The sequence below is a fragment of the Phoca vitulina genome, unplaced genomic scaffold (genome assembly GCF_004348235.1).
Source record: "Phoca vitulina isolate PV1807 unplaced genomic scaffold, GSC_HSeal_1.0 scaffold15, whole genome shotgun sequence".
NCBI lineage: Eukaryota > Metazoa > Chordata > Mammalia > Carnivora > Phocidae > Phoca > Phoca vitulina.
In genome coordinates, this window is record NW_022589718.1 from 37863844 (window position 1) to 37886740 (window position 22897).

At 39.0% G+C, this 22897-nt stretch overlaps 1 protein-coding gene across 2 annotated transcripts in view; it reads left to right on the forward strand.

The window, feature by feature from the left end:
- CSMD1 (CUB and Sushi multiple domains 1) overlaps positions 1-22897 on the forward strand; it is a 2006418-nt gene that overhangs the window by 1736683 nt on the left and 246838 nt on the right. For both annotated transcript variants that reach the window (XM_032413252.1, XM_032413253.1), the window contains exons 27-31: positions 1390-1581; positions 6667-6805; positions 10522-10709; positions 15519-15713; positions 22447-22563. In XM_032413252.1, the coding sequence (XP_032269143.1) occupies positions 1390-1581; positions 6667-6805; positions 10522-10709; positions 15519-15713; positions 22447-22563 (831 nt within the window). The remainder of the gene's footprint in view (positions 1-1389; positions 1582-6666; positions 6806-10521; positions 10710-15518; positions 15714-22446; positions 22564-22897) is intronic.

Here is a 22897-nt window from a genome sequence, read left to right on the forward strand (position 1 = left end):
TACACAGTTCACAGCACTAATACTTTTTTTTTTTTTTTTTTAATTTTTTTTTATTGTTATGTTAATCCCCATACATTACATCATTAGTTTTAGATATAGTGTTCCATGATTCATTGTTTGTGCATAACACCCAGTGCTCCATGCAGAACGTGCCCTCCTCAATACCCATCACCAGGCTAACCCATCCTCCCAACCCCCTCCCCTCTAGAACCCTCAGTTTGTTTTTCAGAGTCCATCGTCTCTCATGGTTCTTCTCCCCCTCCGATTTCCCCCCCTTCATTCTTCCCCTCCTGCTACATTCTTCTTCTTCTTTTTTTCTTTCTTAACATATATTGCATTATTTGTTTCAGAGGTACAGATCTGAGATTCAACAGTCTTGCACAATTCACAGCGCTTACCAGAACACATACCCTCCCCAGTGTCCATCACCCAGTCACCCCATCCCTCCCACCCCACCCCCCACTCCAGCAACCCTCAGTTTGTTTCCTGAGATTAAGAATTCCTCATATCAGTGAGGTCATATGATACATGTCTTTCTCTGTTTGACTTATTTCGCTCAGCATAATACCCTCCAGTTCCATCCACGTCGTTGCAAATGGCAAGATCTTATTCCTTTTGATGGCTGCATAATATTCCATTGTATATATATACCACATCTTCTTTATCCATTCATCTGTTGATGGACATCTTGGCTCTTTCCACAGTTTGGCTATTGTGGACATTGCAGCTCAGCACTAATACTTTTATTATTTTTTGACCCAAAAGTCATCATTTTCAGAGCTTTTGTTAAAACTAAGATAACCGTATAATTTATTGTCCAAATTGGAAGTTTTTTGAGAGTGAAATGGGGTTATTAATAATTTTACCAAGAAAATAGCACCTCTGAGACTAATGATATCTTGGTTTGAACTGACTTGCACCTTCTCTAGCTGGTTCCCATTCCAACGTCAATTTGGTCACCTTACCTGGTTGTCACCTAGAAGGCACAGACCATAAATTTATCCTATTCAGCTTCACTCAAGGTTCTTTGAGATTGGCATACTTTAATTAAATATTTTAAATTTCATTAAAATATTGTTAATAAGAAAATTGGAGGGGAATGTGTGCTCGTGTGTGTGTGTGTTAAGTAGAGCAAGATACAATCCCTTGACATATCCCATCATTGGTTGCGTTTCAACAAATTTTGCTTGTACTTGTTCAAAGTAATCATAATCAAGATGCATGTTATTGAATGTATTCCTGGGAACAGAAACTTTTCAGACATTTGTATGCAGACAGATGAGTCATGATGCCGGTCAGGAGAGCTTCCGTGCACAAGAGCTGTTACACATTCATACGTATGAGGACCCTGTTCCCATCGTTTGACCTGCTCTTGTGTTTGCTTTGCAGCATCAATTGCATCCACCTGCAACGATCCAGGTATGCCTCAGAACGGCACCCGCTACGGGGATAGTAGAGAGCCGGGGGATACCATCACCTTCCAGTGTGACCCTGGGTATCAGCTCCAAGGACAAGCTAAAATCACCTGTGTACAGCTGAATAACCGATTCTTCTGGCAACCGGACCCTCCTACCTGCATAGGTATTGAGCATCAGAAATTTTACATTTCAGAATGAATGCGTGTTATCATTAAAATTGCTCCATATATGAGTTATTTCTCCAGAAGTATTTCTGCAGAGTTTCGTACACACCCTCTAGCTCAGAGACTGTATGGAAATTTTATTGTAAACCTTTAAACCTTATTTTATTAGGTGAAGTAAAGAAAGTGGTTTACTTAATGTTCAGTAATTTACGTTTATCTAACATTTCCTATCCTTAACAAATCTTGTAAAAATATGGGTCAGTCAAATTACTGTAATTTAAAATTCTGGGTGGCAGAAAATTCATAACCCTAATATTGCTGGTCTCATCTTTAATATAGAAACATGCCCTTCAGCAAAACCAACTCAATAAAAAGTATTTTCTTTTTTTAGATGGTTCTTCTATAATATCGGTACATTTTAATAGAATCCTGAAAACCAGAAATTATACTGCTTTGGTCAAAATGAAGATAAAAGGAGAAACATGCTTCTGAAATTCACTAGAATTTGATTGTTTGACCTTATTGAAAGGATATCAGTTGGTTTTGCAGACTTTAGTTTGAATAACTATCCTAATAACTGATAACTAAGATATTCTATCAAAAGTATGTTTTTTTAGGACAATATATATTTTTATATAAAATAGTAATTACATGTAGATTGTCCCCTCAATTAAATATTTCACCATAAGTAGCTATTTCATCTTATTTTTGAAAGAAACTCTGCTAAACTTTACTATTTTAATGAACTGTCACAGTTTAATTTGTACTTCTTTATGATCTGTTTGAAAAATGTAAAATTTAATTAATCTATGGAGAGAGGAAGTGATAATGAAATGATATGCACATAGTTAATAGGCCATTTTGCATAGGGTGAACTTGAGGGGATTTTGTGATTTAAAATGATTTTTATTGTCATATACACAGCAGTAGAGAGATTCTCAGTGGTCCCGTGGAGCTGTGATACGCAGCTCGTAACTTATCACTAAGTACTTCAAGTATATTGTGAAGATGCATGAGATCTGATGGCTCTGCTTATTAGCGTGCTCAACCTTGTCAGAAAGCTTCCTGCGTGCGCTTGGTGCTTCGTGCTGAGTTTACATTTTGTTACTGCTGTGGGCGCAGTCCTGCATTTTATTTCAAGCCACGTCATCTGGAGACTTGCAAGATTTCTGTGTGTTTCTTTTTTAAGGTAGAGTGATTGCCTATAAATGCAGCATCATTTCAAACCATCGCTCTATTTTTAAATTGGGAAAGACACCCGCCCCCCATTTTGCATGATTTTAAACACGTGGAGGATACATTCCAAACCAATGCAACTATCTGTTAAACTCTTAAAGATTATTTCTTAGTTGACATTAATTTAGACACTTGTAAAATTTGACCATCTTCCCAACTCATCTATCATCTTCTGGTAGCTTATATCTAAGTTATATAATTTTGACCAATGATTAGATATTTTATTAAGTGAATAATCCAGTTCTCAGCAGAGAAAATAGGCAGTGTTTCCTCTGCCTTGGGCATCAGCCCCAGGGACAGGCTCAACTCACTTGCAGGCAATTGAGTATCAGTTATGTTGACAGCCAGGCCCACACGCATAGGTATTATGTGAACAGAAAAATAGAAAATGTGTATTTGGGCATAAATTAATGTTATCTTTTCATTACACTGTAAACATTTCTTTTCCGCCAGAAATGAGGCTTATGTCCTCTGTAAGAAACCCATCCATTAGGGCATCAGCTGATCATGTCTTAGCACCCATGTAAATTCTGTTCTGCTGACTTAAGACAGTTTTTAATTTTATTTTTAAGCTTTTTCCTTATTAAAAAATAATACATGTCATTAAGAGAAAAAAAGAGGACAAAAAACTGTCATATTTCTACCTGGAGGCAAATACTATTAACATAAACGTGCATAAGTAAGCTTCATAATTATTTTATATATGTCTAATCTATTTTTAAAATGTTTATAAGTGACAGCATCCTGCTTAATTTGTAAATTGCACTTTGACTTACCGTACAAAATGAGTATCTTTTTGTGCTACTGTGTATTCTCTGCTAGTTTTTAATGACTACACAGTATCTCCGTGGATCGGCCAACACTGAACGCATGATTCCGTCTTACTCTACACTTAGGTTGCTTCCGTCTCCTCTCTACTATGAAGACTGCAGAAATGAACCCTCTTGTTGCAAAACGTATCCACAATTATTTATAAATGACATATTTCTACAAACTTAACGTGCTTCCAGGGCTTTTAAAACATTTTTCAAAACTCTTTCGGTATTGTTGCGCCAATTTACATTACCAACAGAGCCATGAGTGAGTGTTTATTTTCTCTGAAGGAGGGGGAAAAATACTACATATTTTTTAATCTCATAATTTGATATGGGCAGAAAGTGATGATTCTTTGATGTTTTAATAGGCATTTTACATTAATATTGAGGTTGAAGGCTTTTTTATTTCATATTCTTCTTGGCCGTTTGAATTTGTTCTTTACCTATTAGCCTACTAATTTCTTTTCCCCCTTTTGTTATTATAGTGTTTTTCTTCCTGTTTTTGTTTCTTTCTCTTTTCCGAAATCTCTTAACCTCTCACCTGTTGGTATGTTATTCATATTTCCATGACCTCGTCATTTGCTGCTGATTTTTCTTGTGGATCATTTGGATAGCTCCCTTTCTTCACTTCCCAAAAGACTCCAATGGTGGAGGCACCTCCTTTGGGGGTTTTCAGCTAAGTCTAAAGGACTTGCCTCCAGAACAGAGGACACTCACCACTTTCTAGTTGTGAGTGACAGATCCCTCTAAGTCGCCATAATCCCTATTTTCTTAGATAGCTTGCAATCCCTTTTCTCCAAGTTCAACTTAAAGAGCTCTGAAAAGCAAGAATTTACCTTACATTTACAGAAATTCATTTTGTGTCCACATCTTGCCCTGATCTACAGGGTGGCTATTTCAAGACTAGTTATGTTGTTTAATGGCATGAACACAGAAATGTTTTGATGCAGAAATAAATGTGGATGTGTCTCATTAAAGAGAACTGCTTCATGCCGTGATGGATGAGGGTGTGACTATATATATAAAGGAGAGGATCCTAAGGATTTTGAATAGGGCATGGAGGATTGATATGAATTTGTGGTTTTCATCTCTGTGTCCATTCCCTCCGGAGGATTTCCTGGAGCAGCTGAGTCACATTTTGTACTAAATCCTAATGCTATCCAAAATATTTTTGCAAGCTTTCAAATTAAAACCTAATGAAGCTAAAATGAAGAATGCCTGACCCAAAGAGAGAACAAACACAGCAAGACAGTGCTACTTAATTCTACTGGAAGTTTTCAGATAACCTCATTTAGAAATGCCTCCTTGGATCTGTTCGGGATAAGACCCAAATGCCCCTTTGTTTTGCTTAAATCAGTACCTAGTGTCATCCCCCAATTCCTCCTGCTGGCAACACCCGGGTAGCCGATGGCCTGAATCTGTCGTTCTTCATCTTGCAAACCCTGCATGTGGTGGAACGTCCTCAGACCCTGAGGTACCTGTGTGCTCCAACCCCGAGCCACCTGCCACTGTCCGTGCCCGGGCTCTCCACCTGATTCTGTGAGGCAGCATCCTGGGAGAGCAGATTAGACAGGGGTCTCAGCGGAGTTTATCAAAATCAAACTGCATGCTGGGGAAATGTGGGTTTAACCATTTCTGTGAAAATTATATCATCTTACTCGAGTATATATCTGAATTCATTATAAATATTTCCTATGATACTATGTAGAGTTTGCCTTTAATGAGACTGAAATTTTAACAGAAAGTACTGGAATATATCTTATTGAAAACATTGTTTTCAGGAGTGCTAAATGAGTATTTAAAGACACAGCCATCACAGAAAATTAGCACACACATACCTTCATATGATTTCCAAAAAAGTCATTTGTGTGTGTGTGTGTGTGTGTGTGTGTGTGTGTGTGTGTGTATAAAAGATTGCCAATTAGGGTATTTCTTTCTCTACTTACCTTTTTTTTTTTTCCTATATGCATACATGGTCAATTATGTGAAATAAAATAGCTAGTTTAGATGGAGCATTTTAATTTAATTGGGCTGATTTCTTAAAGCAACTTGGTGACAAACCTCAGTATTTGATATGGAGAACCGTAAACTTAGCACATTCCTGAATGCATCTGAAATGTATATACTTGTGAATTTTGCAGTGTTTTCACACCTTCCACATGATGGAAGATTTAACAGAAATCCTATGTAATAAATGAAACCATCCTAAACATTTTGAGGTTTAAGAATGGAAATTGGCTTGTCTCTTAACACCGTTGAACTTCATAATTGTCATCTTCCTAATAGAAATGCAAACCCAGGTAATTAAAATGTGATAGGTAAAAAAAAAAAAAAAGAGTAGATTGATCAGCGTCATCTATAGTGCTTTTTTCTGATAGTAACATACTGAGCATTGTGATCACATAATATTTTTAGGATTGACGTCCTAGCTCCGTCTGTTTTTGGTTCTCTATCCCAGATGTCACTTACACTTTGTTAGTTTTGTCATTTCTGAATTGTGTCCCAAACCTTACACACATCAGAGGACGGTGAGAAATATGGGGAATAACGTGTATGCATTCACTCGATGAATATTTCCTGAATACCTGATCAAAAACCATGCCGGGCAATAGTGAAACACAAGTGGACATGAAGCATGCCTTCTAGAACAAACTGGCAATGACTCTGTGGACCAGAAAGGACAGAAGAATTAGCAGGACCATAAATGATGTTCGTGGGGATTTCTTTCGCCTTCCCGAGAGTTTTTGTGTGTGTATTGTGTGCATCCTAGGAGTGTGGGGGAGTAAAGTAATCTGTAAAGCTTAAGATTATAGCGAGTCAAGTTTATTTGTCAGCAGTTAAAAATCCTCCCTAAAAACAGGATTGGACGTTACGTAGAAATCATGAACAAGTCCATGAAAAATGTACAGCCCTCCTGGATCTTCAGTTTTCACCTGGAAAATTGTTTAATTCCCCAACACATAGTGAATGTTCTTGACGAATTATGTGCTGTCTTACCTCACACTGACCAGCGCTGTTCCTCTTCCATGACAGCTGCGTGTGGAGGGAACCTGACCGGCCCAGCGGGTGTCATTTTGTCACCAAACTACCCACAGCCATATCCTCCCGGCAAAGAATGTGACTGGAGAATAAAAGTGAATCCAGACTTTGTCATTGCCTTGATTTTCAAAAGGTACCATCTTTTGCAGAATCTCTCTTTGGTAGAATGTGAAGTGTCATACCTATAGAATGCCAAAGTCATACCTATGGAATGTCAATGTCATACCTAAAAATTCCTTCGTGTATCCCTTCACGGACTGCCCAGTTTTACATCAAATGAAGCCACTCAATCTCATTCTAATAGATACTACATCAGGCTGCAAAATGACATAAATGGAAATATATTACTTTGTTGTCGAGCATTCTACTTATATTGGGACACACATGACATAGCAAGAATTACTTTTAAATACTTTCTTGCATGCAATATGTTCCACATGAGAAGGCTTAATTTACAGAATATTCAAGAAAAGTAATACAAAAATGATATAGATATACTTAGTATAATTTCTCATCAGTGTCTCCTATTTCTCCACATGCGTGATAACGAATTCATTTCCATCATACATCTTGTCTGATATTCCCAAAGGCAGCCCTTTGTATTTGTGATATCTTCATTATCACTGAGATATCATGACTTGATAGAATTTTGAAAATGGAAGTTCCCCCAAATGTGGTTGCTGTAAACTTTGAATTAATAGCCATTACTCTTTAAAAAATTAACTTACTCCTGCTAAACTTGATGATGAAGTTTCAAACATTGTGATTATCTTATAAATTCTATAGGACTATCATATTACCTGTATCTGGTATATGATAATTGAATTTTTTTCCAAATCCAAAGATCTCCACTTCTGCATTTTGATTTTTGAAGTAAAGGAAGGGGTGTTTTAAAAAATAACTGGTTCTATAGGCTGTCCTATTGACCTCCTACCTCTCCAGGGTGAAGTGGTATAATTACATTTATTTGTCAGTTGAACACGTTTCCTTTTCTGATGTTTATGTCACCACTCCAGGCCTGGTTGTGATTATCTTCTTTCACTTTCTCCTCCTGACGGGATCTGAATCAGTGTAATTTTAAACGCCCGTAATGCTAAATGTTAAGTAGTTTGATAAGCCATCATGTCTTGAATTTACTCAAGCTGCTATAAATTTACCTCCTGATGAATACTTAGTATGCCACTCAGCTGTTACACATAACCACCGAACATTTGCTGCTATATTTTTGGGTATCTTTGTGGGTTTTGTGGATGCTAACTTCTACCAGTGCCCTCCTTAAAACCAGAGACACAACTGGACCAGGAGATCAAAAATGAATTAACAAAAGCCTTTTAGAAAACACAGAGCCTTATAAGTTTCCTATCTTCCAATGTGTCACAGTGACTAATTATCAAGGTTCCCAGAGTGCAATCCACGTGATAAGACAGAAGGCGGTTTTATACAAGAAGACTTTTTTTTCTACTTATTTTACACACCTCTCTGGAAAAAAGTTGAAGTAGAAAATCTCCATGCTTTCTTCCACCTTTTAGATTCTTAAGTCATTAGCTGACCCAATTTCATGGAAAAATCAAACACCTGGGACTTCTAAGACACGGATAGCATGTGTGTGCTTAGGTGGGAATGATCCTGAGACCTTCCAACCAGATCTACTTAGTAGATGGAGGGGAGACCAGAAGCACTGGGTGGGGGACAGGGTTTCACCTACCCCAGCAAAGGGGGGCTGGCATTGATACGTGATGCCCAGATGCACGGTTTCAAGAAGGTGACCGAAGTCAGGTGTGTGTCTATGGGGCTGGGGGTGGATGGCAGCCGGCCTTACTACCAGTAAAGACAAAGCATTACGTGACCCGGAACATTAGCTCCAAAGCTCATCCTGGCACTTGGGATGATTGGGGAGGGATGGCTCAGACAGGCCCCTGTACACTGTGGGGCCTATGCTACTCACACACTGGGACTCAATTTAAATTTGGTTTAAAAGCTGGGCCAGACTTTGGCCTATTATTGGGGTTCATGGATTGTGCAGCTAGCATAAGTAGAATTAAGAATGGATTTTACAGGCGCCCGGGTGGCTCAGTCGTTAAGCATCTGCCTTTGGCTCAGGACATGATCCCAGGGTCCTGGGATTGAGCCCCGCGTCGGGCTCTCTGCTCAGGGGGAGTCTGCTTCTCCCTCTCCCTCTGCTTGTGATCCTTCTCTCGCTGTCTCTCTCTCTCTGTCAAATAAATAATAAAATCTTAAAAAAAATGGATATTACAAATGGAATCATAATGAATTACAAATTTCACTCCAGACTTTTATGCACGGATTATGGTATATCCAGAGAGAGAGAGAGCAAGCAAGCAGTCAGAATGCTTTCCGTCTGTGACTTGATGTATTTCCAGTGCTGAAAAATAACCTGTCACAATAATTAGCTACGCCAATTATTGGGGGTGCAGTGTGACCAGATTCTAATAACATTCTTTAAAGTATTCCAAAAAAATTCTAATTAGATTCCACTTGGTTGATACAATTCCTCTTGGTGCCTTTATCCTTGCTCGTGCCAATCTTTTACTCCTTGTTCATTTCTGATTTCAAGAAATCTGTCAAATAAATAGACTAGGAGACCTTTGACAACTTCCTTTAATAAATATGTCCAGGGACCTCCCACGGGACCCAGTGTAGCCTTGACGTAAAGTGGGATGGCGTGATGCAGGGCTGGGTGCACCATTAATGTTGGGTCCTCCGTGGCGCCCCCTCTTTGTCACTTCCTTCAGAATGCTGTGGGCCATTTCTGGAGAGAGCTTGTGTTCATGTGTCATCACTTGTATCTCCAGAAAAACAAAACCACTTAAACAAAGCCCATGTTTGTGATTACTAAGACTCCTGACTCTCCATCCCTATTATCCAAATATGCTGCCAACTAAAAGGAGACAGAGTAGAAGTTGCTCAGAATGAGTCCTTGCTAAGGAAACAAAGGCCCTGAATCAGAGATGGGGGAGAAGTGGAAGGCCAGTCAGGATGCATGACTTAAATTCCTCTAATTTATTGGTTTGTTCTGATCTCATTGGGATCTTATCCATCTGCAAGTTTAGTCTTTTGTTGGAGTATGTACATTTTTGAAGCTCCCAGACTATCATCAGCCTTCTCATCAAAAATGGCAGAGACACTGAAAGCCAAATCCCACTTGAGAGCTTTGGGAATAACCAGGATATTTAATACTAGGGAAGAAAGAAAGAGGAGTGGAGACAGAAGGAAGGGAATGGGAAAGAGAAAACTGGGATGAAGTCAGTGATGGAGAAACATGGGATGGAGCAGGTGCCTACCACACTCCGCACCATCACAGGGATGACTCACATCAGCCGATTTACCCAAGCAAGGAGAAGCAATTACATTTTTAAAAGTAAAAACGAACTCACAGGGGAAGAATTTTTTAAACAAAACTTTAATATAATACCAAAGATACATGTTTTTCAAACTAAAAATATTCACATAAAAATCAAGTATCAGTGGGACTTCTTCCCTTTTGAGCCCATTTCTTTCAAACCATATTTCTTTAGCAATTCCATGGGTGCGGGGAAGAGATACTGTGTCCACGTTATTAGGATTCATCTTCTTACTGATAACTTCAAAATCATACTATTTTCAATACAGTGGTCATTATGTAAAATATTAACAGTATTTACCATTGATAGTTGTTATGCGCACTGCTACTTTGATATTTAAGTTATCGTTACATTTAACTTCCGGGTTGTTCTAATTTTTAACCAGTGTTGCCTGGAAGCAAATGAACTCACTGTGTGATCTCAGCAGCTTTCTGGTCTGGAAGATGAGAGATTAGATGCCTAACCTGATGAATTCTCTCTCCTTTAGTTTCAACATGGAGCCCAGCTATGATTTCCTACATATCTATGAGGGAGAGGACTCCAACAGACCGCTCCTTGGAAGCTTTCAGGGCTCTCAAGCCCCAGAAAGAATAGAGAGTAGCGGAAATAGTCTTTTTCTGGCATTTCGGAGTGATGCTTCTGTGGGCTTGTCGGGGTTCGCAATTGAATTTAAAGGTACTGTGATCAGCTTAATTTGTGTGCCAAATAATTTGTATCAAGATTTTTCCATTGTAAGCATTTATTTCTGACGTCTTGCATGTCTGTTTAATACATAAAATGTTCACATCCCTATCATCTGTCTGGGGAAAGACATTTCGATCTTTCCAGTGGAGAAGAAAATCCAGAGACACATTTCTACCTTAGCTGAAAGAAAAAAAAAAAAAAAATGAATAATTTCTTTTTCCCCGAATTTATGGCCATGTAAAAATAAATTGTGATTTGTGTACTGAAGGATTTGATGGCATATAAGAATTATTTTAAGATATGTTCTAATATCTTCTAATTTATTTTGTCAGAATGACTAAGATTAAGTACATCAAAATAGCTTAGATTTATCTCCATGTTTTTCCATGTGTAATATCTGTGGGCCTTCCCCTGCCCTTGCACCCATGGGCGCTGGTCCGATGAGGAGCCTAGGGCAGGCAGAGATTCCTTGTGTGGTCACCAGACAGGTGTCTCCCACTTCATTTGGGATCCACCATCCCCGTTACCAAACATCCAGAGAAAACAAACAGAGACAAACTCACAAACAAAAACCACCCTAAACTAAGAGTTTTGCTATAGAATCCATGAAGATAATTACAAGCTTTCCAAATCCATTTCTCGTGTGAACAAAGAAAATGCAAGGTACATTACTAAGAATTAGAGAAAAGGACTTAATGAAATATCAATTCACAGTAGTGAGTGCTTTGGAAAAAATAATGAAAATATGTATATTTAAACTTATGAGTTACTTATTACTAGTAATTAAATTGTCAAATAAAATGCAAAACACATTTCATCTCTGTTAACTCTTCACTGGACTTGTATCTCTTTACATGGTTTTAAGTAGAAAATTAATGTATTTCCCTCTAAACACCAAAACCTACAAAACTTTCGAATTCTTCTTAAAATGTGCAATAGAGAAAAATTTAAGCAATTCAGCAATCAGCGAAGTTCTGGTGCTTTGGGGATGGGATCTGTAATGTTTATGAATAATTGAAGACAGTACTTTTAAGCATTTACCATATCATCAGGTAGTTTCTGTATTAACAAGTACTCACAGAAATGCACTTCACCATGACAATGCCCATTCTATAATGAATTTAAAAAAGCACGACACTGCATCTAAATGTAGGGATGTACACATTATCACTGCCTACTTGGACACTGTGTACGCTCCAGGGCATTCTAGAATAGATGATCAATGAGCGAGTGAATAAGAATGGGAGGAAAGACCTGCATCTTTTGTTTGGGTTCTTTGGTGACCAGACTAGCCATCTATCTGGCGGCTGGAGCTCTTAATGTTTGGAGAGCTCTCCAGTAGAGGTGGTGAACAAATACAACCAGCGGAAGACAAGGGAAGGAGCAGTATCTTGCTCTGCCCCAGCAAGCACCCCTGGAGGGTCAGGGATGCAGGGAGCAGAACCTACGCTCCAGCACGATGAGTAGGAGCCGCGGGCAGCCTCGCTGAGCCACCATCTCTGGCCCCTGGCTGATTCCACCTGCTAGCCCCCAGGGCGGGGATACTCAGGGGTGTCTCCTTAAGGAGAACAGACACGAACTATGGCAAAACACAGCACGTTATGAAGTCATTGAGTTAGAAAATGTGACAAACTGTAAGCAAAAACAGTATCTGTGATTTATGGTGAAACATCCTGAACTGACAGCCGGATGATTGGGACCAAAAGATTTGACGCAGTTCGTTTGGAGAATTGAAGACTACACTTACCATCAGAAACCTAACTTAGTGACACCATGTGGATAATCCTGTAAGTGGCATTAACCAGTCAACTAAACTGAAAGAGATTTATAACAAAACATGATTAAGAAGCTGAGAAGGCAAGGGCATGTGTGGTAGACCCCTTCTCTGTGGTTTGCTGCCCAGTTCTTGGTGTGGGTGACCGGGGTCCACTGCGTCTGTCCTCAGCAGATGCCCCTCCCCCGAGCTATAGTCTCAGGGTCACCCGTCGCCTGACGCTGGATCACTCCCTCTAGGTCATTCCTCCAACCTCCCACATGGTGGGCGTTTTATCCTCTCACCCTGTCACAAGGGGGGTGGGGACAAGGCGATAAGATATTTAGAGAGAGAGAGAGAAATACCACATTCACATAACTTTTATTACAGCATATTGTTATAATTGCTCTATTTTATTGTTAACTATTATTGCTCCTCTCTTAGTGTGCCGTATTTATAAGTTAAACTGTCGTAGGCATATATATACGATACAATGTAGTGTATGTGGGGTCTGGTGCAGTCTCAGGCATTCCTGGGGGTGTGGGGGGGCAGCCTGAATAGGGGGGCTGCCGCGTGTGCGGGAAACGCCTGAGGCTAGACCAGCACTGCTGTCCGCTGGATGCTCCGTGTGCTCTGCTGGACGGTGGTAAACAATCGCCTTGGAGCGACCCTTCAGGGCCCGCTGGTTTATTTATCCGTTCCTTCTCTGCTTAAACTAAATGTTCCGGGCTCTATATGGGATTTACGTAGCTACAGAGAGTTAACACAACGTCACCTACCCTTCAAAATACCCAAATCGGCTTTCAACAAAATGATTAGAATACTGGTCCCAACACAATCCACAGTTCTCAGGGACAGACTCCAATACCAGCCCAATAAAAGCCTGCAAGAAGGTTTTATATTATTTTACATATAATAATATGTATTATCGGTTCTATGTCATCATAGATTATATATTCATATAATATACATTTATTTATATATATGTCTGCATACATTTACATGCTTTGGTTATAATGCAATATATGTAAAAACACATATATTACAATATAATAATATATAATAATGTGTTATAATGTGATACTATAATAATATATATTATAACAATAGTATAATATAAGAATGTATATTATAATATATTAACATGTTCAATTAATATATATTATGTATTATAATATATAATGAGATAATAATATGTTATAATCTATAATATTTTTAGTGTATATTGCATTTTAGCCAAAGTACGGAAGTCAGTAAAATAGCATAATAGATTCTTATAATTAAGAATTAAGATTAAATCAGCAATTGCCAAAGACATCTCTGTTTGGCTGATGTTGACACATAGATTTTTATAAATATAATGGAAAATAAGGAATAAGTACAGTTAAACAGGTCTCTTTTTTTCCTGCAAAACTTCCCACACTTTGTGCTTTTTTCCTCTTCTAAATATCATCCATTCCTAAGAGAATGTACAGTGTAAAGTTTTCAAAACTCATTTCATTATTCATCCTTCATGGCATACATGCACAATCTCTCAGGATGTTCTTCCTCCAAACACGAGTGTGTAGGATTAGTAATAAGCAGCATGTAAACAATCAGTAAGAAAAGATTTAAATAGGGACCAATATTAATCCCAGCCAAAAACAATTCAGTCTACCCCTTATAATTTTCAGAAATCTTTTATATGTGTGATCAGCACTGGATTTTCTACAATGAATGGAGGAACTGACATGTAAACTTTCTACAAGGGAAAAGATTGTCAAGCCAAAAGGAGAGAGCAGAGACATGTTATCCTTCAGCATGTATTCACATTAATGACCCCAACCTCCCTCTGTCTCACACACACACATACACAAGCCAAATTGTATTTTTTATAACTTTCAGCTAAAAAATGATGAAAATCTCAGACAACTTCTATATTGATCACTTGAAGATCTGTAAAAGTCAGTTCTTGAGCCTTCTGACATTACCAGGAACTTTGATGACGGCATGAAGAATGTTGACATGAACAAGCAAAAAGCAGTTCAAATGATGAAATGATGTACGATATAACTACAGATATATGTTTCCATTTAGAAATATTTTGGAAGGTCTACTGAATATAAAGACATTTAAAATATTAAGGTCACCAAAAGTTAACTGGAATTAACCATATAGCTACAAGTCTCAGAGGGAAAAAAAGAAATAGACAGTTTTGTATTTATATTTGGGAAAAGACAGGCTTTTAGTGAAAGTTTTTTAACTTGTCAAGCTCAAGCTTCAGATTCTCAACATTGACAGCAGGCTGGTGAGAATCCCCGCAGAGGCGTCGTGAGGAGCAGAATTAAAGCGTGCAGTACCCCCAGCTCAGTGCCTGGTACAGAACAGGCCTGGGTTCATCTGGGCAGTTCCTGCAATTAGGTTGGGATGGCTGAGTGGTTATTACAGGGCAGATGCAGTGCTTGAGGTTCAAACATCAGCACTTTCCCGGGAAGGTTCACCTGCTATTACCCATCAGAAAGGACGCTTAGCTTGCATGAACCAAACCAGTCTTCCTGAGAAGCCGCATTCTCTCACCTCTTCCTAACACGTGCTGTGATTTCACCTCAATAGGCTTTAAGTCCAAAGGTTGAAAATGACCTCAACTCTTCCTAAGTCAATGTCTTTGGTTCAGCACTATAATCCAGAGGAGGGAGAAAAAGATGCACAAAAAAATTATGTTGTGTTTGTTTAACCTAAATGACAGTAATTCAATAGCAATTCTTCAGTAAAATATGGTTAAAAAAAGAAATATATTTTCATTAAATAGTTTTTTTCCCTATTTTTCTATGATATTTAATTATTAACTGGTAATTGTTAACTTGATAATCATTTTTATGACATATCATTATTAATATGAACTTGATAATTAACTAATAGCTTGGTCATTGGTCAATCTGTGAATACTTTTTGAGCCTTTCTTGTACACCAGGCGTTGTTCTAGGCACTAAATAAAAAGAGTAAGCCACCAAACGAACAGAAGGTTAAGATTCCTGCCCTCATGGAGCTGACATTTATTTCTTCCACAGAGAAGCCACGGGAGGCCTGTTTTGACCCTGGAAATATAATGAACGGGACAAGAATTGGCACGGACTTCAAGCTTGGCTCAACTGTCACTTACCAGTGTGACTCTGGCTACAAGATTGTGGACCCCTCGTCCATCACGTGTGTGATCGGAGCAGACGGAAAACCTGCCTGGAGCCGAGCCTTGCCTTCCTGCAACGGTATGCATGGATTCTGTGTTTCCCTTCAGTAATACTTTTATTTTGGAATGCCCAATCTCATTTTTTTTTTTTAAAGGTTTTTTTTATTTATTTATTTGAGAAAGAGAGAATGAGAGACAGAGAGCACGAGAGGGAAGTGGGTCAGAGGGAGAAGCAGACTCCCTGCCGAGCAGGGAGCCCGATGTGGGACTCGATCCCGGGACTCTAGGATCATGACCTGAGCCGAAGGCAGTTGCTTAACCAACTGAGCCACCCAGGCGCCCTGCCCAATCTCATTTTAAAATGCTGTCACACTTCACTGCTCATTCCTCTAACCAGTGGTTGGGGTCGGATTGTGTACATGCTAATGTGGACCAAGAACTTCACATTCCTCCCTCATTTAACAGAACTAGTGTATTGGCCATTGTCATGGGCTTCTGGAAGGGCCGGTATTTTTCTCTCAGTTAGATAATTTGGCATTTTTAACTTCTGTATTTGCATATTCTAGGCCCAAGGTACATGAGAGGTACTAATTGCCAGTGTCTAGGGGCACTCTCTCCCCGTCTCTGTCTTTCTGTGTCTCTAGGTCTCTCTGCATCTCTCCTTCTCTGTCTCTATCTCTCTCCATATATATCTATTTATGTGTCATTTTCCCCCCCAAATATCAATCATTGTAATTCTTTATATGGGCATGAAATGAATAAAGCCACATATTAAAAGGTCCGATCAGCCTTCACGGAGAGAGCTGTGGTGAGAACAGCCTGGTGGCAGATGCCCTGGGCCGTGCAGTGACAGGAGGCGACAGAGATTTCCGGGTCGCTGGCCGCGCTCTATGTGACTCTAGTCCGTGGTTTCATTGGAGTCTCCAGACAAAACTCCTCCAGCTGTAGACAGATGACTTGTACCCTCTACTCTGAGAGGGACACACATTAAAAAGAAGATGGTAAAACCCCATGAGTTTTGGCAGGAAAAAAAAAATGATTTCCAAGTTATTTTGGGGTGAACTCAAGGACCAGTTTAGTTAGATATATTGAGCTTACCCAAAACTTTCCCCTCCCCCAGGACAGCTCACAATGACACTAGTACCTTTGACTACAGAGGTGGGATTTAAAAACTAGCACATAAAAATTAAAGCAAACAAAACAAACAAACTGGGGGAATGCCCTTGGTCGTACTGCGCCTTCTGTTTCTGCATTTATGAGCCTGAGGGCTTTTCGGCTAAGGAAGCCTGCCTTGCCAGGATCCAGCACCAGTTCCCGGTGCACAGGAAGCACTGCATAGATGGTTCTAGAGGAAATGAATCAACCAGTGAAGGGCTGAAAGTAATTTTTAATGGAAAAAATCTGCAGCCTGTTGAATCCTCCTAATCTTACACATTTTAATAATAAAAATAAAAGTAGAATTCTTGATGCTTCTCCGATTTCCGGGGGTCTGGAAGAGCAGAGCGTGCTGAGAGGAAAAGTAAGTGTGCTGTGGGCTCATGCATGGTGCGTGTGTCCATGACGTTTTTCATTAGTGTCTGAACTTAACCGATAAGGTTTGAGTCACAGCATCATACTCTCTTCCACGGAGCATGAGAAAGAAGGCCATCCTAATACAGTTACTTCGAAGTATGTGTCAGGTCCTGTGGGTTTTCCTCGTTGCAAATCTACATTCCCCCCACAGCATCGGCACTATTTCAGCCCAGAGGAAAAGCCACAGACATGGAATCTAGTTCCAGACCAACTGTTAAGTCCCTGGGTGAAGTGGAAAAGTGGCCCAGTGCCTGTGGACCTCTGTGTCCTCTCTACAGGGACAATGGTAATATCTGCCTAACACCCTCCACGGGGTTATCCCAATGGTCACATGGAAATTTAGCTATAAAAGATAGACTTAAAATCCACATATATGTATATATTAAAGTTCATAGGAACTTCATATAAATTCCATCTTATATTAATTACATTTAAAATGCAAGTACCCTTTATAAAATATAAATAATGCCCTATATATAAAATAAAATGCCCAAGAAGCTCATAGATTTGAAAGGGCCTGCGAAACATCATTCATCTCAAATTCTTAAAAAGTAATCTAAAACTTCTGTTTCAATGTTTGCAGTTAATTTTTACATTTTAAAGTTTGAAAATCACTTGTTATATATGTAAATTATTCTTTATATATATACATATATACAGACCTATAAATATAAAGGGAAATAAACCTGTAAACATATAATAAAAAAGTATATTATTTATTTATATTGTTAGTAATACATAAACATATAAACATATAATATATATTAAGATATATTAAATACATATTAGGAAACATAATACATTAGGAAAAAGTAAATATATTAGGTTAAATAAAAATTAAACATATATATTAAATGTAGATTAAATATATGTGTATCATGTACACAATACATGCACATATATATGTAAAATAATATGCATATATAAAAAGCAAATTTATAAGGGAATTTTGTAGATTTTTAGCTCTAGGCAGCATAAGTTAGTTTTGAATTTTAAATCATGATCAGAAAGGTCAATTTATGAATCCATGCTTTCCATGGATATCTTTTTATTGTTTTTAAAGATTTTTATTTATTTATTTGACAGAGAGAGAGACACAGTGAGAGAGGGAACACAAGCAGGGGGAGTGGGAGAGGGAGAAGCAGGCTTCCCTCGGAGCAGGGAGCCTGATGCGGGACTTGATCCCAGGACCCTGGGATCATGACCTGAGCCCAAGGCAGATGCTTAACCGACTGAGCCACCCAGGTGCCCCTCCATGGATCTATTTAATGAAAAATGCTGAACAGCTACATATTTAAGTTATTGTGTGACTTGCTTTGGGAGATTGAACAACATAAAAATTGTGGGTCCTTCTAGCTAAGTTTACTAAAAACTAGAATGAGAGGCATCTGGGAGTTGAACACAGTGGAGGGCGCTGCAGGGTACCTGCAGGAGGGGAGGCTGAGGGGCTCCAGATGGAACACACAGGAGGGGTGAGGTGTGAGCTCACGCCCCCTGTCAGGGAGTGGGTCCTGTTAGTGGGGGCCCCGCACCCCGTTCCTGTCCTGCAGGAGGGCCCCAGGGATGTGGGTGTGGAACCCAGCTGGCTGCCTTGTTCTGCTCTCACCCTGACAGCCACCAGCCCCTTAGCTCCTGAAAGGCCTGGGGAGTGCACACCCACAGGCCATAGTCCAGGGGTCATGGGCTGCCCACAAGCTACCCGCCTGGGTCTTGAGGACCCTCATGGTTTGGGAAAGAGTTTCTCAGGGTGGGGCTAGAGCGGGGACCCAGGGTTACCCATCTAGAGGCAGCCAAATCCTAGCTTCACCACCCAGGGCTCAGAGGGTAAGAATACCTACCTAACCAGTGCTGGGAAGATTTAATGGGATATGCATAAGGCTCCCAAGCAAAGCAGATGCCCAATAAATAGAACATCTTGATTCTATATGTAAATTTTATTCTATATGTGAATTTTAATCCATATGTAAGTAGCACAAATGATCATTTTCATATAACAAAGGACAATGATCCCAGACTGTCGATCACATCCAGTCAGCATGTGACTATTGAGCATGTAATCGCAGTATCTCCAATGCATTTACACACTGAGCTTCCCAGCAGATAGACCACATAAGTTACCACCTATAAAGTCAGGCACAATTTCTATTTACCAGTCCTCAAAGTGCATAAAACATAAATTTTTATTTATGCTATTTATTTACATTTCAACAAAATTCAAAACCCCAAATCGTTAAACCAGAAATTACTTCCCACCATAGTTTATTTTGGATCTGTCATGGAGAAAAGCACATTTTGTGCATGAATCAATATCTGTGGATCATTCAGATGATCCACGAAATCAGGGGACTTCTGCTACATTTTTAACATTTCGATAGTTCATATATTATGGAATGCAGTCAGTGCATTTTGGACTAGTTTTTTTTAAATGTAGGATATGATTTTTTTCTTGGTGATTCATCTGTTGGCTCCAGTTTTTCTTCACTGAAATTTACTATAAAGTCAGAACTGAAATGGGAACACCCTAGATCCCCTTTCATGGGGCAGGATGTTTGCTGTGTTGTTTTTGGTTTACATTCAATTTGATTGTATTTTGTTGCCTTTACATATGAGGCATATATTCCAATTAACCAGATGGATTATTATGTTTCTTGTGACCATCTGCCATATTGCTGTTGCAACTCTGTATTCATTTAGGAAATGATTTGTTTAATAACGTCGATTTCCAAAGAATAAGCACATATCTATTTTTCTTTTATCACAGTAACATAAAATAATTTCTGTTATGGACCTTGAGAGCTTGTTTGGAGGTTCTAGCAGGGGAGCGCAGCTACTCATATACCCTTGACCGAAGAACGGTCCTCCTCTATCGGGGAAGGTCGTCCTCTTCGACCGAGTGCGCAGCTTCGGGAGGGACGCACATGGAGCGGTGAGGGAGGAAGGGGAAACCCGCCTAGCCAGCCAGATCAGCCGAGTCAACCCTGGCGATCAATGGGGTGACAGATGTTGCAGCCAGATCGCCCTCACATCCAATTTCTGTTATGGAAAAGCCCACGCCCATATATTTCTTACATCAGCACAGTCATACAGACAGAATAATTATTGAGAATGAAATGAAAATTCTCTACATATTTTTTATCAGTTTCACAAATGTTTGTGTTTGAAATACAAAGTTTGGGTGTTTAGTGTCTGAGGAAGAACTTGTAGGCATAACACAATTTATCAAGGCAGCAGTGGACTTAAAATGTCAGGTCAGTTTTCTTTCATTTTGTCTTTTTTTTTAATGTCTTATGTTATCATAAAATAATATTCTTTCATCCTACCCTTGAACAAAATAAATCTTTGTGGTTATTCTTGCACAAATTCATTAGATGGTGTCCTTGATAAGACAGAAGTCTGTCTGATAATTTGGGCATCCAAATGTTACCCCAGGGATGATTTACTTGTATTTTTTATTTATAATTGTAGCTTAAAATTTGAACTGGATGAATTTTCTAAATGAAAAAAAGGATATTTGCACAATTATCTGCTTGAATTTTATATGGCTGAAAGATGGTAAATTTCCATTCTTTATCGGTACTTACTTTTTAAATTTTGAACTTTAAGCTTTTAAGGAAAAAAATAATCCTGAAATAACCCAATTATACTTATATGGATGAGGTGAAAAAAAAATAAGTGATGTATCTAAACTAGTAGAATGAGTCACCCAGCATTTCATGCAAAACTTGCAGCCTGGGAGTTTAACTTACAACCCCAAGTTAAAATAAATTTTTTCTATTTAGAATTGTAAAAACGTCAATGGAAGTGCATTGAAATGATAAAATTATTCCAAATCAAGGCATCAGCATGAAGACCACACTTAGTATAGTTAAAATCTCTATGAGCTGATCACAAATAGATCAAAGCTTTTGGATGCATAAGCTATTTTCCTTTGACGCTTAGAATAAGATGTAAGTTTCACACGCTATTTATTGTAAGATACAGCTTCAAAATCTCGCAAAGCATGAATGAGGTTCTTTGAAGTTAGGGTCATTATATTCCAAGGAGTTTGACGAGTCGTCGAGAATGCCCATCAATTAGGACTTCACATGTGCTGATTAACATTCAAAAGATTCAATATATTATCTTTGATTTCTGCCTTCTTTTAGTGCTTGAAAACTCTCATATCAGGAAGAAGTTGTAGAAATATAGGCTTTCTCAAATGCTGAAAATGACTCTGACTTCAGGTCCGTGAGGGCATTGTGTTCAGGTGGCAGGTGGCCACCCATTCAGTGGTTCCTATTCCTGGCATGCTCCACCGACCTGGACCTTTTCTTAAGTGAAATAAGAGGGACTGAAGTAGAGGCAGTTTAATTAGAACACTGGAAATCATGAGACTGGGATTCAATTGAATGTCTGTCTTTTAAGATGCTTACAGCGAGTATTTTGATCTTTGCTCCAGTGTTTTCTCAGCAAAAGCAATGTGCAAGTGAATAAAATCATCAGAAGGAAAATGAAGACACACACACCCTGAGCTCTGCATGTGACACCCCATCGTTGTATCTGCCCTGACTTCCTAGTTAGGAATTAATTCAGTTTTAAACCAAACTTACAGGACTCCAGCACATTAGTAATTCTACCCGTTACTCTTGAACTAAATCTGTGAGGTGAAAAGTTAAAGCAACAACCAAATGCTAAAAGCAAACATTATTTTTTTTAAGTCCCATAGTAACATAAAATCAGTAGAAAACTGAGGTCATCTTTGTGGCTCTTAAATTAATCTGATGACCGATACCAACCAGAAAGTTCAGGTGAGATTCAGTAATTCAGGAATTTGTCTATAGCAGCACGTGCGGTGATGAGCCCTGGGTGTTACACGCAACTAATGAACCGTGGAACACGACATCAAGAACTAATGATGTGCCTAACTGAACATAAAAAAAAAAAAAAAAAAAAAAGATTTGTCTGTATCGAACCTGTTAGTTAGTTACCGCTGTTTTCGGGATTCTTTCAGGCTGAGAGAGGTCCTAAAATCATCTTAGGTTTTCCTCCTAAGCGGAGTTCTCTTTATTCAAACCTGGAAACTCTGTTTTTCTTTTTCCTTCACTTGGGATAGCAGTGTTAAGTGGTTTTTCACATTGCTACTTTGTTACGGTTTTGACCAACGGTGGCCAGCCGCTCAGTGCCTCCGCAGTTTTCATCCTCAGCGGCCGTCCCACGCGGGGAAGGTGCTGCCCATGACCTTTGCTTGATTCTACCTGCAGCGCCCTGCGGAGGCCAGTACACGGGATCTGAAGGGGTCGTTTTGTCACCCAACTACCCTCATAATTACACGGCCGGTCAAATATGCCTCTACTCCATAACAGTACCCAAGGAGTTTGGTAAGTTGGCTTTTTAGTGTTGTATTCATCATTCAGTGTCATACTTGTTTCATTGTTGATGTTTCTGTCATTTTATAAACAAATATTTCAGCTCTTGATATAATAAAATCATATACAAAAGATGAGTTTATTAAAGCAGCAAGTTTTCTAAAGGTATAGAGTATCCACTACAATTCTTTTATCAATGTGATATGAAATGCTTAAATGTTCTTCTAAGATTGTGATCCAGAATAATCAGAGAGAATGTGTTTGACTTTGCTCCCACTTTTGTTAGAAAGCATTTTTTTTTTCCCCAAGGGAGGATCGCCAAGTAAGGTGGGCCAGGGGAACACTG